This window comes from Rhinopithecus bieti, unplaced genomic scaffold, assembly GCF_001698545.2.
Source record: "Rhinopithecus bieti isolate Rb0 unplaced genomic scaffold, ASM169854v2 scaffold_21649, whole genome shotgun sequence".
Classification (NCBI taxonomy): Eukaryota; Metazoa; Chordata; class Mammalia; order Primates; family Cercopithecidae; genus Rhinopithecus; species Rhinopithecus bieti.
Window position 1 is genome coordinate 5,593,430 of NW_016811584.1, and position 14,766 is coordinate 5,608,195.

The following is a 14,766-nucleotide window of genomic DNA, read 5'->3' on the forward strand; positions in this document are numbered from 1 at the left end:
GTGTGCACCACTGTGCCTGTCTGAAATAAAATATTGACTCCAATAATGCATTGTTAGTCATAAAATATAATTTTAATTATTTTAAATTATTTTAATGTAAGATATTAGTTATATGTGTATAAATATACTCTCCACTGCCACAGTTACCCCAAACACATATATAAAAGGGAAAGAAAGAACATTGCCTCAGTATCCCCCATGCTACAAGTAAGCTTTCCCTTAAACCAGTGTTAGGAGGCTAAGTTCAGTGTGAGGAAGATGACCATTTGATACAAAGAAAGAGTTCTGCTGGTTTTAATTCATCAGCAAGTCTACAACCATGCTTAACTTAATGGTCTTGAAGAACAAAAAACATGCTTGGTCTTAGGGATATAAAGGAGCTTCTTCCATCTGTTTTTCTCCCTCTAAAATCTGGGCTGCTACAGAGACCATGTGCACTGGCATGTCCATTCCTGTTATGAAAATATTGAAATACAGAAGTATTACTTACTACCCTTGCGTACTGCTCAGCACCTCTTTGCTTCCTTCCCTGGGACTCTCCAGACATCCCCACAATGCAGAAATTAATATGTTGATGTCTGGCACAGCAGAGAGCTTTCAGGAACCACCTTTGATATTGGTCAGTACCATGTGTCATACTAATTGTTACAAATAAACATAACTAACTCCACTGCCTAAGACTTATCCACCCATATCCTGACCCCCAACTGCAGATAGATATAAGCTAAACCAAGGCTCCTGAAATATATTTAAAGCCTATAGTAGAAGTCTCATAAAGATAGTTTAGATTGCAAACCACTTCAGGTATCTGGTATTGTAGAGGTTTTTAAGGATAAGTCCAACTTAGGATTTGTGCCCAGAAGCTATTTGCAAATTTATGGTTATTTTTTCAGTTAATTAGTTTGAGAAAGGAAATGGCAGCTAAGTAAATAAATTAGATCATTAATTTGCAATAAATATAAATTAATTATGCTAATTCTAAGAGTTGAACACATATACAAATTATGTATATATAATAAAATACGGAATATACATAAGACTCTATTAGAAGAAAGCTATCTTGACTGTTGTAAAAACTCCACGTATATGTACTCAGTAGATTTTTTTTTTTTTTTTTTTTTTTTTGAGACGGAGTCTGGCTCTGTCTCCCAGGCTGGAGTGCAGTGGCCAGATCTCAGCTCACTGCAAGCTCCGCCTCCCGGGTTTACACCATTCTCCTGCCTCAGCCTCCGGAGTAGCTGGGACTACAGGCGCCCGCCACCTCGCCCGGCTAGTTTTTTGTATTTTTAGTAGAGACGGGGTTTCACCGTGTTAGCCAGGATGGTCTCGATCTCCTGACCTCGTGATCCGCCCGTCTCGGCCTCCCAAAGTGCTGGGATTACAGGCTTGAGCCACCACGCCCGGCCTGTACTCAGTAGATTTTAACAGTCTTGATATGTGCATGAAAATATAAAAGAAACTACTGATGTTCAAACTACCTACTGATGTTCAAACAAACCTATTTTCATTCCAAATGGAAATTAGAATATATTTTGCATTGAGTTAATTACATGACACTTCTCATAAATAATGATGTATTATTATTCCATTCATTACTTATAATTATATTCCTTAGCAAGTGCGAGGCCGGCAACACCATGACCAGTCTTTTCCTGTTCCTTAAAATCTGATGACTTGCATGGAAAGCAGGTCAAAAATATNTACTCAGTAGATTTTGACAGTCTTGATATGTGCATGAAAATATAAAAGAAACTACTGATGTTCAAACTACCTACTGATGTTCAAACAAACCTATTTTCATTCCAAATGGAAATTAGAATATATTTTGCATTGAGTTAATTACATGACACTTCTCATAAATAATGATGTATTATTATTCCATTCATTACTTATAATTATATTCCTTAGCAAGTGCGAGGCCGGCAACACCATGACCAGTCTTTTCCTGTTCCTTAAAATCTGATGACTTGCATGGAAAGCAGGTCAAAAATATGCCCAGAATGTAATGAACAGAGTTCAGTAATTGTTAATCATGATAGTTTAAAACTATCTGAAAAAGTTACTGTGGAAATAAATAGAAATTTTGAACAGCTTTCCACATTACAGGATACCCATGATAGCAATATGAGAAATATTCAAAGTGTTATCTAGATACATATAATTATCATTCTACCATTTGCTAGAAATGGAGAAAGAACATCCCTAATATCCCTCTCCCCCAACACACACCTACATTAACAGACTTATATTCTGTGTAGATCCGCAGATTGTAAAGATATGCATTTCTGGTTGTAAAAGTGACTCTACAGCCTTTATGCAATTCTGAGAAATGTACCTGATGAAAATGACAGTTGAATTTTTATCCTGTAATGCATAATCAGGTCAGGCCAACACACCCCATCCCATTCACAGCAGGGTAACTCTAGTGTGGAAGACAGGTCAAGATCAAGGAAAGACAGTTAAAACCATCATTAAGCAACAGTGACCTGGTGAACCACAAGGCTACTTTGTACGTGCATATCCTCACCAGAGAGCAGGCAGTAAGGAGCCAGAAGAGTCAAGGAAGAGAAGGCAGATAGCAGGAAGTAGTCCAGATGAGGTCTAGAGACCAACACGTACATGCCTCAGGAACAGTGTTTCATGGGTATGTCACCTTCATTTTGAAGGGGCCAGGGCAAAGTGTAGAAAGTCCATGCATTTTTCTCCATCCAATTTCAAACCTTCCTTGCACACATACAAAGTACCTACTTAATTCCTTCAGCGTCAGGTTACAACAATCCATCATTCTGTCTATGATAAAAAATAAAGATGTCAGTCTCGGCTCCAGGAACAAAAAATAAACTTGAGAGAGGAAGAGACTAGCATGGAGGGCTTCCCCTTCCCCTCTAGTGCCCATGACAGTTACTGCCTTCTGACCCCACGTGCAGCCTGAGTCCTCAACCTTGGCAGCTCACTACCAACTGATCAGCTGGTATGTGAGATAAAATGACTTTGTTTTCTGCATTGTAATTCTTTAGATGGCAAGTCAAGATGGATGATGGTCACACAAAGTTTGTCTTACAATGAGAGTTGGCAGGATTCTCTGTGGTGGATTTTAGACATTGAAAAAAGATGTTTGTCAACTTCGAATGATGAAAGCATCCAATAACTTCCTTTGTTCGCATTGGCCAATACTATCAGAAGCTGCTTCTAGCTGGTGGTCATGTACTCTAATAACCCAAGGGTAGGTGCACATTCATATGGAAACCTTTCCCACAGAAGTAGGAAAAAGAAAGCTCCAACTTCACAATCACTGCTAAATGTATGTCTTTGAACACAACAATCTGCCAAATGAAGTCAATAAAAAATGTGACCACAAGAAAACCAACTTGCCCCATTACAACTACAGCAAGATTGTCTTTGAACATTTCTCCTCCAAAAGCTTAAGCTGACTGATATACAACAAGCATGCACAGAGCAAAGACAAGACATGTGCTTAGGGCAATTTTCAGAGCAAAAACCTATCTTTAGCAATAAAGATATTAAAATAGTGCTTGTGCTCATTTTACTTGTACAGGAAGGTTTAAAAAGAAACTCTTTAGAGAAATGGAAGATCACTGATAACTGCAGCTTCCTGAACAATTAAAGGAATTCACAAGATTACAACCCACTGAGGAAATGACAAATATTTCTGATTTTTATGGAAGGACTAAAAGGGCGCTTTTATCTATAGCATCTATTTGGTAAGAATCACCGCTAAGTAATGAAGCTATTTTTATTATTTTTCCACTTATTTCAGGAGCACTCAACATGGTAATGGTCTGAAAACTGAGGAAACTTAACATTGCTCTTTGGAAAGTTAATATTCTGTATTAAAAGACAGTTGTCAGAGTTTTATTTTCTCCCTTTTGAAGTTGGATCTTGGAGCACAGTTTGCATTGTAGCAAACTTTTTATTTCTAATGTGTCAGCAGAAATGTTCTTTAAGTTACCTAGTCTAATTCTCTCACAAATATACTTTGTAAGGCTGTCCCTCCATGCATCATCCTAATGTTGTTTGGCCCTGGTAACATTCTGCGTGTGATGGTCTTGGTTGGAAAATCTGCTCTTTTAATAGCTGATTCAATAAACTCTTGATGAATGATTTGTAGAATACAGTATGATCAGTGAGCAAGGTTTCTGTCTGTCATCACACACCCTATTCAATTCATCCACAAATGTTGCTGTGTCTCCCTCATGTTGCAGCTCCTTATGCCATTCAGAATAGCAATGCAGAGATCAATACACTCTCTGCTGAAAACAACAGAATATAACAAATGAATAATTTTATTTACAACAAAAGCCCCAGTCTTCAAATGGATACCACTGATGTTTAAATTCATTTTCATGCTCAACTCAAGAAGAGAGATAGACACAGCACAAAGCAAAGGGAGGAGGGGTAAGGACAAGTATTAGCCATAATGGTTCAAATTTATTTAAGCCATGAACAATAGCTGGGCTGCACTGAGACACATGAATAAAATGTTTGCTGCAGAATTCTGAATGTGTACTCTTCAAAATGATTCTATCACCAAGAAACTCTGAAAAGCATTTTCCAGTAACAAGAAATTAATGGATTAAAGACATTCTGACATATTATTCTAAGTGTTGCACCACAGAAGCCAAAGCCTGTTCAATAGGCTTTAAACAGTGCTGGCAAGGAACAGAAGTGTTTGCTTCAGGTGGGAACAAGGAGGGACTGAAGTGGCTGTTCTGAGAATGAAGCAAACCATCCTGTTTCAAAAGCATATCTTTGGCCCCTGATTTGACAGTTCTTTTTCTTTCTTTGAAAGCTATGAAAAAGTCAGTGAGCAAAGTCATAAGAAATAAGTGTTGGTGGGGGGCAGCAAAATGTTATAAGAGCCACAAGTTCAAAGATGACATTTACAAGTCTCTCATGAATGGCACACTCCCCAAAGGGCACCTGAATGCCATTTTTAAGAAGAATTCATCAAACATACAAAACAAAATGTTCCATTTTACATAAAGACGCCAATATACTGCCCTTAAAACACACATTGGTCCATTCACAAATTAACATGTAAAGAAATGGCAAAGAATCTTTTCCCATCTGCCATCAATTCATTCACTGCTTTTAGATTTAACTCCCTATACTCACACACTTGTAAACAGAATTGTAATGGACAAAGGATGAGGGGGAAGCTGGGAAACCCCAGCTTGGACATGATACTGAAACATCTGGAAAAAAGTGGTGACAAGACTTGGCCTTGTGCATGGGAATAGAGAAGAGGTGGGATTTCAGCACACACTGTCTCCCTATTCTGTTAACTGGAACAATGCATATGCTTCTGATGTTTCCAGTCTCACTTTAGATTCAGTGAACATAGTACATTTGGATGCTAAGAAAAAAGAGATGTGCAAGAGCAGGTCCTGTCCATAGGAAGGAAAGACTCGGTGCAGAGAGAAATAGGGATGCACATACTTCAGATATGAGGCAGACTGGACTATGTGTTTGGTCATGGTACCGGGAACGGAGTATGAGCTCAGTAATAAAGTGTTGAATGAATCAACATGTGAATAAGGAAGTGAGTGTCACAAACAAAGAGGAAAAGGTTTTTTGGTTTTGCTTTTGTTTTTCTCCCTAGGAGGGTGGGACAGTTATCAAAGCATTTCAGTTGAAATGAAAAGGACGGGGAGAATCTCCAGTTGAGGTGAGAGGCAGGAGAAAGTATGGTAAAGGGATAGTACAACGCATATTCAGGAAACAGCCGGAAAGAGGGGAGACTGAGCCAGTACAATGAAGGTCCTTAAAAACTATTCTAAGGAATTTGGACTTTATCCTCAAAAAACAGACATTCATTATTGGTTTATTCACAAGGGAAGAGAAGAATGATATGGTCAGGGCTGTGGTTCAGATAAAGTTATAGGCTGGATTGGAAAAGCCCAGAGGCAGGGAGACATCATAAATCTACATGAACCATACCTAAGGGCTAGACTAGGGCAGGCAGGATAGAACACTGGAGGAAGATAAAAGCCCACTCCAGACATCTCACCGTTTATTTATGAAATGTTAGTGGACAGAGCTATCCACATCTTCCATTCTCAAATCTCAGGACAAAAGACTAGAGCTTTCTGCAAGCAAATGAGTACCTTATTAAGATGTGTCTCCCAGTTGTAACATGGCAGAGTTTATAAAGGTAAAGTAAAATAAAAAGTTACAAAATCATCACATAAGAAGCATTGTCTGAATACATTGTCTACTGGCCTGAGACTGTTTTAAATAGTGCAGATGTTAATTAGCCTTACAGAGTATACTGATTTTAAAAATGCTCCGGTTCTCATTGTTCTTATAATCAGAAAAGGTTGGATCCTTCTTGCTACCTTCCAAACAACTGAAGTGTGTTAATTTTAATAAAATATTCTCCAAGTATTTACTCAAATATATAGTAACTGAACAGGGTTCATTTCCCTATTGACGACACCAGTGCCATCCAGAAAGAAACTAGTTGGTATTCACTACTTGTGTACTATTCACTACAGATATTTTCCTAGATATAGACATTTCCACTTTTCTTGAGTTCAAACTCACATAACGCCCTGGTTTTATACATCACATTTTCTGAGTTTGTTAAAAGTCTGAAAATCAAGTTACTCTCAAGATATGAGTAAAAAAACTACAAAGAGGAGTTCATTCCATTATTAACCATTTAAAAAGTGGCCAACATGGCGAAACCACATCTCTACTAAAAATACAAAAATTAGCTCGGGGTGGTAGCGCCTGCCAGTGGTACCAGCTACTTGGGAGGCTGTGGCACAAGAATCGCTTGAACCTGGGAGGCAGAGATTGTACTGAGTCAAGATCACACCACTGCAACCTAGCCTGGGCTACAGAGTGAGACTCTGCCTCAAAAGGAGAACAAAAAAGGGTAGTGCATCTGAGACCTCTCATTTTCATAGGAATGAGAGTGAATTTAGACAAACAGAGCTTGTCTAAATTCACATTTTCATCCCAGGTCCCTTTATTTCTTTTCTAAAAGTCAATTAAAGCTGGCACATAGAGAGAGATGGCATTTAAATCATATTCTTTTAACACCTTAATTTACAGATATTTTGCTTTTAAAAACCCCAAAGGAAAAAGCCCACCACAAACTTACAGCAAAATAAAATGTTACTTCAAGAAATTCAGGTGGTCTTAAAAGAATTATCATACATCAATTGGATTTAAACTAAACACTGTTTTCTGGTTTTCTAGGGTCTTTTCTAATCATTCCATAACTTTTCAATAAACAGAAGAAAATAGTTTTCTAATATTATTTAGACTCATTTTATACATTTAAAAGAAGAATTTTAAATATTAATAAAAACTTACATATTTACTAGATTATTGCTTATTGGTTTTCTAATACAATTTATTTGACTAGAATTTGGATTCCAGAAATTTAGGAGTCTATAATACTATCACAATTATCTTTTGGCACACATTTTTCTTATTTGTATTTTTTTTTTCAGCATACAATAGTTACATGGCTAGAAAGGAAGATTATTCATGAAGTTCTCAAGCACTTTCCACATTTTCACTGAAAAAAAAAAAAACGTAGCTTACTCTGAAAAACCTCTTGGCATATTTGTACATTCAGAATTACTAAGAAATTCATTTCAAAGCAAAATCATGTCTCAGTGTGGAAAATACTTATTATCTGAAAATATCAAATTTTATTCTGTTGCCTTCTGCGTAGTAAACTAAGTTAAGGAGGAAAGAGAAAAACATCCTGAAGAGTCAGTACAAAATTCGTATGCACACAATCAGGGGTGATGCTTTCAACAACATAAAAACAACTCCCCAAGCATTTCACCAATACTTGTTATTCCCACCAGAAGAATAAAGCTCCTGCTGAAGTCTATAGGAGGAAAGACCGCAACTCAGTGGTCAGAGGGAAATAAAACAACGCTACCCACCAATGACACTGGCCAATGATCTACAAGCTGGTATTTTTCCTAAGAGAAAATGTTATTTCAGGTCCTAGTTTTTTTTTTTTTTTTTTAAAGTAAGTATATTTATACATATAAATTTAAATAAAACGCACAACTGGAATGATCTCCAAGAGGTAAAGCAACAAAGTCAGTCTCAAATCCGCGCGTATCTTGCTTCCACATCACAAAGGCACCACCCAATCTACTATTAAAATTCACAACAGATAAGTTGAAAACCAAGTGCCCGTGATATTCACTGGGCTCATTTCAGAAGCACCTATTTATTTACTCAGCTATGATAGTGAAAAGGTCAAGCAAAAATTCACCTCCAAAGCCACGGTTGCTAAGCAACTCTCTTCAGAAGTTCTGCAACATTGATCAAGCATATTACTGGTGCCACCAACTGGATTCAGAATAAATGTGTGTAACATCTTACCTGGTGTCTCCAAAATGGGAGGGAAATGGATTCTTTCTTTACCTTTTTGGACAGACTGGAGGCCAATCTTATATTTATATTCATTTGGCTGGTTAGGCTCAGAAGACTTTTATTTTTCCTCTCCAGATAAAAAAGGATACGTCCTGGTACCACAGGTTTCCTATTCACAAGAGCGAAGGACAGTTCTGTTTTGAGAAACACCACAGAGGGCTTGATGAGATGTTGGCCAAATCTGAACGACATGTCCTCACAGCTGAAGTCTAAAAGACAATGGATAGAATTCAAATAAGAAACTCAGCTCATATACCACCTTAAAGAAAGCAAATTCCATTACTACAGATTCTTAGTTGCAGAGAGGATGCCATTGAAATTGTTCCTTATTGAATGTTCATCAAGATGCATTCTGGGCAAGTCTTTCTAAAATACTCCACTCTCCCTACCAGTGTTTCCTTGATTAGAGTTAGCAATTTTCAAGCAGAGGTTTGCACTTGGACAACAAAACAGCCTTTCCCCTTTACTCCCTCTGCACTTCACGGTGCCACCTTAACTCAGATCCACAAGGCCCTATTTGTCAGGTACTTATTTTTACCCATCTATTTTGTCATCTCTGCTAAGCTGAAAATTTTCATTAAGTATTAACTATAAACCTTCTAATTCTTAAATGCTTCTCTCAAATGGTTTTGTGTTCATATAATAGCAATTTACAGCAAGTGCAAACACTGTCTGACCTTGCCTACAATTACAAAAACATGAGCACCCCCAGAGAACTATTCTAGCAAAATCTCCAAAATTAAGGAGAAAAAAATAATTTTTAAAAAGGAAGGAAGGAGCAAAACAGAGTTCAAAACTAGAACAATTCCTGGTTGTAATAGGGCCACAAAGCAGCAAGGTACCTGAAATGTTCTGCATCCTCCTTTTGAGGGAACACCACGGGAGGCTGGGGGCAGGAAAGGGAGGCTGAAGGGAATTTGGCACATGGCATAGCTGAGACAAGCCAAATCCATCTAGCACCAAGGAATGACTTTTTAATCAGGTGGATGCCAATACACAACAAAGTTACTTTGTGAATGACTAAGACACACTTTGTGAGTGACTAAAAAACACCATCCCTAGAAAACGATTTCATTTTTCTAACTCAGGAACAGCTTAGTACAAAATTGATGAACATGGATCACTCTATGGAAAAACAGAGAAAAGATTATAAAAAGGATGAAATTAGAAAATAGTTGGCTATTTATTATACTGTAAAATATGTATTTGGTTTTCAACTCCATTTCCTGGCATGCAACTCCTAAAATCCTTAGAAACTCCAAAGTGATGTCTTTTCCTATGCTAATGATTAACTGGTGGCTAGCAGCCTCTAAGAGTCTAGGTAGCTTCAGGATGGGACTGGTCACAAGAAGGACCAATGCAGGATTACAGGACTGGAACTTTCAGCCCCACTCCCCAATCTCCCAGGAGGAGAGAGGGGCTGAAGGTGAAGTTGATCACCAATGGTCAACAGTTTAATCGGTCATGTTTACATAATGAAGCCTCTGTAAAAACCCAGAAGAACAGGTTTAGGGAGCTTCTGGATAGCTGAACACAGAGGTTCCTGGAGGATGACTCGCCCTGGGAGAGCCCTGGGAGAGCATGGAAGCTCCGTGCTCTTTCCTCCATACCTCACCTTATGCATGTTTTCATCAGTATCCTTTGTAATATTTGCTGTAATAAACTGGTAAACCTAAGTATTTCCCTGAATTTTTCCAGCTGCTCAAGCAAATTGATTGAACTCAAAGAAGGGACCATGGGGTCCCTGATTTACAGTCAGTCAGTTGGAAGTTCCAGAGGCCCAGACTTCCAACTGGTATCTGAAAGTCAGGGGGCAGTCTCACGGCACTGAGCCCTCAACCCGTGGAATCTGAGGCTATCTCCAGGTACATAACATCCAAATTCTTCTGAACTGAATCAAAGGACATCCAGCTGGTGTCTGCTGCTTGGTGTGTTGGGGGGAGATCCCACACATTTGGTCACAGTAGTAGTCTTTGTTGATTGTTGTCGTTGGTGTGAAAGCAGAGGAAAAACATGTTGAGTGTATTTTTTTTTCCTTAGACTATTTTATAAAGCACATGAATAATGCATGATTGGTAAATAATTCTAATATTCTCAATGACACACAAGACAGAGAACTGTACAAATGTCATTTACTGTGGAAGAACCCATATAGCCAGAACTGTACACATTTCAGGTACTAAAGAAATAAGATGGGAAGGTTTGCCCCAGTGGTACAGATAATGGTTTTTAGAACATTTACAACCAGCTCATTAAAAACCCAACAGTTCTCAAAGGGAGGTTCCTCCACAATAGCATCAACTTCACTTGGGAACTTATTAGAAATTTTGAGGCCCCACCCCAGACCTACTGAACCAGAAACTTTGGGACAAGGGCCCAGCAATCAAGGCTTCCATAGTTGTCCAGGTGATTCAGAACCACTGACCAAACCCAACTATCCTCCCAATCCTTGGGCCTTTTCCTACAGAATTCCTGCCAAATGGCTGGCTAGTGTATGCTTGAATATGTCCAGTGATGGGGAGTTCATTGCCCATTCCTCCTAAGATAGTCAACTCTACAAATAACATAGTTGCTCTTTACACCAAGTCTATCTGTTTTTCATGACTTTATTCCTTGCAATCATATAAAACAAGTATCATGCAAGTGGCAGTGCTTCAGATATTTAGAGTTAGCTATTCTTCATTTTTTCTTGTTTTTCTAGAATAAAGATGGCAAATCACATCAACTATTCTACAAACAGCATTGATTCAAGTGACCTGTGGTTATTTCCCTCCCCAGAATCTACTTCCTTATAGTCTTAACCATACCACTTTGATTTTTTGCTTTTAGTAACACCCCACCATATTCTACATGTGGGACTATTCCTACTACCTGGTTCTAGTGATGGGCATGTGACCCAGGCACCCATAGTCCTTTGACATATGATTGGTTCGGGAGTGGACACAGGACACAAAATGAACCAATCAAAGGCAAAGACATCCTTCAGAGTAATACTGCTGATAAGTAACAAGGCCACTTTCTTTCAGTTGAATTGCCAAACTGGTAGACTATGAACCTGAAACAGCTACGAGTTTTCCTAAACAAGAGCTGGCTTGATATGAGAGCCAACACTGAGGCAAAGACAGTGAAGATATAGAGACCCATACCTGAAGATACTTTCTGAGCACCTGGATCTAACATTGCCAAAAAAGTAATGTCCCAGAAGTTTATTTCTCCTTCAGGATAACGGAACAGAATTGACTTAGCACAGGCTCTAGTTGATGAGCTACATTATCATGGGCCCATGAAAGGCTCTTCTTTTTCTTTTCACTTTTCTTATCCTTTTCCTTTTTGTCCTCTATGTCCAGTCCCATTCCCTCCCTTCCCACCCCAGAAATTCACTTTTTCATAATTAATGTATTATTCAGAATCCTCTTTACATGTTTGTGTACATACATTTTTGTCAAAAATACATAGGGCTCTTATTCGTGGTTTTAAAATTTGTATGTAACTTGTAGCTTTTAAGTCTCATTCTTCTGTATCCTCTCAACAGTGTTTTAGAAACTCATCCATGGTGCTATAAACAACTCTTTCACTGCATTCCACTGTAGTATTCCTTGCCCATTCCTCTAGTGCTATAGAGCTAGCTTGATTACAACCTTTTACCACAAGTTACACTGTGACTACCATTCTCATACATGTTTCCCTGGATTCCGATCCTAGCATCCCATTGTTGGGATTCAGGTCAGATACTTAGATTTTCTAAAATATATGCACCGGCTTGCATGCCCAGCAGCAATACATGAGGATTTCTATTTTCCTACATCCTTACCAGCACTTGATAGTACTTCCTGCTTTCCAAGCCTTTAATTATTGAACGGTAAAATGGCGTCTCTTCCTTTTACTTCATTTGTCTCTAATAGTGATGTGTGTGTATATGCATGTTTCTCTTCCTAAAAAATTGCCAATTTATATACTTTGTCCTTTTTTATATTGCTCTCCTCCCTCCAATTTTCTAATTTTGTAGAGTCCCTTGTATATTCTAAATATTGATCATGGTCTATTAAACACAATAATTATATTTTCACCATCTGTTAATTTCTCTGTTGTTCCCTCCATTGAACAGAAATCATTCATTTTGATGTATTCCAAGTCCATCAATTTTCTTTTTATAGTTTGTGCTCTGCAAATCTCTCAGAACAAATCCCTCTCTACCATAAGGTTGCAAATATATATATTTCTGTATTTTCTTCTATTGACTTTATATTTTCATCCTTAACATTTAGGTATTTATTCCACTTGGAGCTTTGTTTATAGTATGAAATACAGAAACAGCTTCATTTTTCTTTTTGTGAGCCAATTTTCCTAGTACCAATTCCTGGGAATGATTACAGTTTTAAGTTCCCATATACACACAGGAATAAGTCTAGATGCCTTTCTATTCTGCGTAAGAGCCAGATGCTGTAGAACAGAGGTCGCACATTTTTTTTTTTTTTTTTTTTTCTCTTTTCTGTAAAGGACCAGACACAGCAGGCCACACAGTGTCTGTTGCAATTACTCAACTTTGTCATGGCAACATGAAAGCAGTATGAGTAGGTGTGGCTGTGCCCCAGTAAAACTTTATTTGAAAAAACAGGCAGCAGCCCAGATTTGGTTTATAGGGGGAGTTTGCCAACTCCTGCTGTATATTGCTAACGTCTAAAGAAAAAACAGAGATCCTCTTTCTGTATTTATTATCCCATATAAATTTTAGCCTCCACTCTGCCCCTTTCAAAAAAAAATTCTAAGATGCTGATTAGACTGAATTTAAATTGTAAGAGGGGTGAAAAAATGTGACATCTTCACAATATTCAATGAAGCCATTTATGAATGCTGCATTTATGCTCTTTAATACCATAATAAAACTCTTGTAATAGAGTTTTAAATTTCCCTTATATGTTTTATGCATTCTATCTTAGATTTATTCCTAGATAGCTTTTAGTTTATGTCACTATTATAAATGGTATCTTATTACTGCCATAGTTTATAATTAGTTACTCCCGATACAGTAGAAAGCTATTGATTTTTCTATGTTCTTATAGCTGGCAATCTAGCTGAACTCTTGCATTGCTTCTAATGGTTTCTGCTGATTCTTTTTTGTTGTCGTTTTGTTTTGTTTTGTTTTTAGAGAGTTTTGCTCTGTCACCCAGGCTGGAGTGCAGTGGCGTGATCTTGGCTCACTGCAAGCTCCGCCTCCTGGGTTCAAGGGATTCTCCTGCCTCAGCCTCCAGAGTAGCTGGGACTACAGGTGCCCGCCACCACGCCCGGCTAATTTGTGTGTGTGTGTGTATTTTTAGAGAGACGGAGTTTCAACATGTTAGCCAGGACAGTCTTCATCTCCTGACCTCATGATCTGCCCGTCTTGGCCTCCCAAAGTGCTGGGATTACAGGCATGAGCCACCATGCCCAGCCTTCTCTTTGTTTTTATATATATAATTTCACTTAGAAATAATGACAATCATATCTTTCATTGCAATTTTCCTACTTTTGTGTTTCTTTGTCGTACTGCATTGGTCAGGTATCTGGTAATGTGTTGAGAAGCAGAAGTAACACAGGCATCCTTGTCTTGTTCCTGACCTTAAGAGGGCTGAGTTTAAACATTTTTTTTTTTTTTTTGTATTACAAATGATGTCTACTCTAGGTTTTAAACAGGAGCCTTTAATCAAGCTAAAAATATCCCTTCTATTTCAAGTTTTCTAAGAGTTCACACCATTTCTTTTAAAAATTGGTTTCATGAAATGCTTTTCCTATATCACTGATGATGCAATTGCTTGTTCTGTGCCATTAATGTGGTAAACTACATTAGCAAATTTAAAAATAATACTTCACTATTCTTTCCTTATTATGATTAATTCAACTCAGTCACAAAGTATTATTTAACATACTGCTAGATTTGGATTCTTAGCCTTTTGAAAGTCATAAGTGAAGTTGGCCAATAATTTCTCAACTTTTTTTTGAGACGGAGTGTCACTCTGTTGTTCAGGCTGGACAGAGTGGCATGACCTGGGCTCACTGCAACCTCTGCCTCCCCGGTTCAAGCGATTCTCCTGGCTTAGCCTCCCAAGTAGCTGGGATTACAGGCACCCACCACCACACTTAGCTAATTTTTGTATTTTTAGTAGAGACAGCATTTTAACACATTGGCCAGGATGGTCTCGAACTCCTAACTTCAAGTAATCCATCCGCCTCAGCCTTCCAAAGTGCTAGGATTACAAGCATGAGCCACTGTGCCCAACCAACCTATCTAGTTTTTGTTATCAAGATCAAACATAATAGCTTGGATTTTCTTTTTTGTTCCAAAGGGAGTTTATT

At 38.1% G+C, this 14,766-nt stretch overlaps 1 protein-coding gene across 6 annotated transcripts in view; it reads right to left on the minus strand.

The window, feature by feature from the left end:
• FHIT (fragile histidine triad diadenosine triphosphatase) overlaps positions 1-14,766 on the minus strand; it is a 1,104,604-nt gene that overhangs the window by 809,042 nt on the left and 280,796 nt on the right. For all 6 annotated transcript variants that reach the window (XM_017894216.1, XM_017894213.1, XM_017894215.1 and 3 more), the window contains one exon: positions 8,526-8,645. In XM_017894216.1, coding sequence (XP_017749705.1) covers positions 8,526-8,628 — 103 coding nt within the window. In that variant the 5' untranslated portion in view covers positions 8,629-8,645. The remainder of the gene's footprint in view (positions 1-8,525; positions 8,646-14,766) is intronic.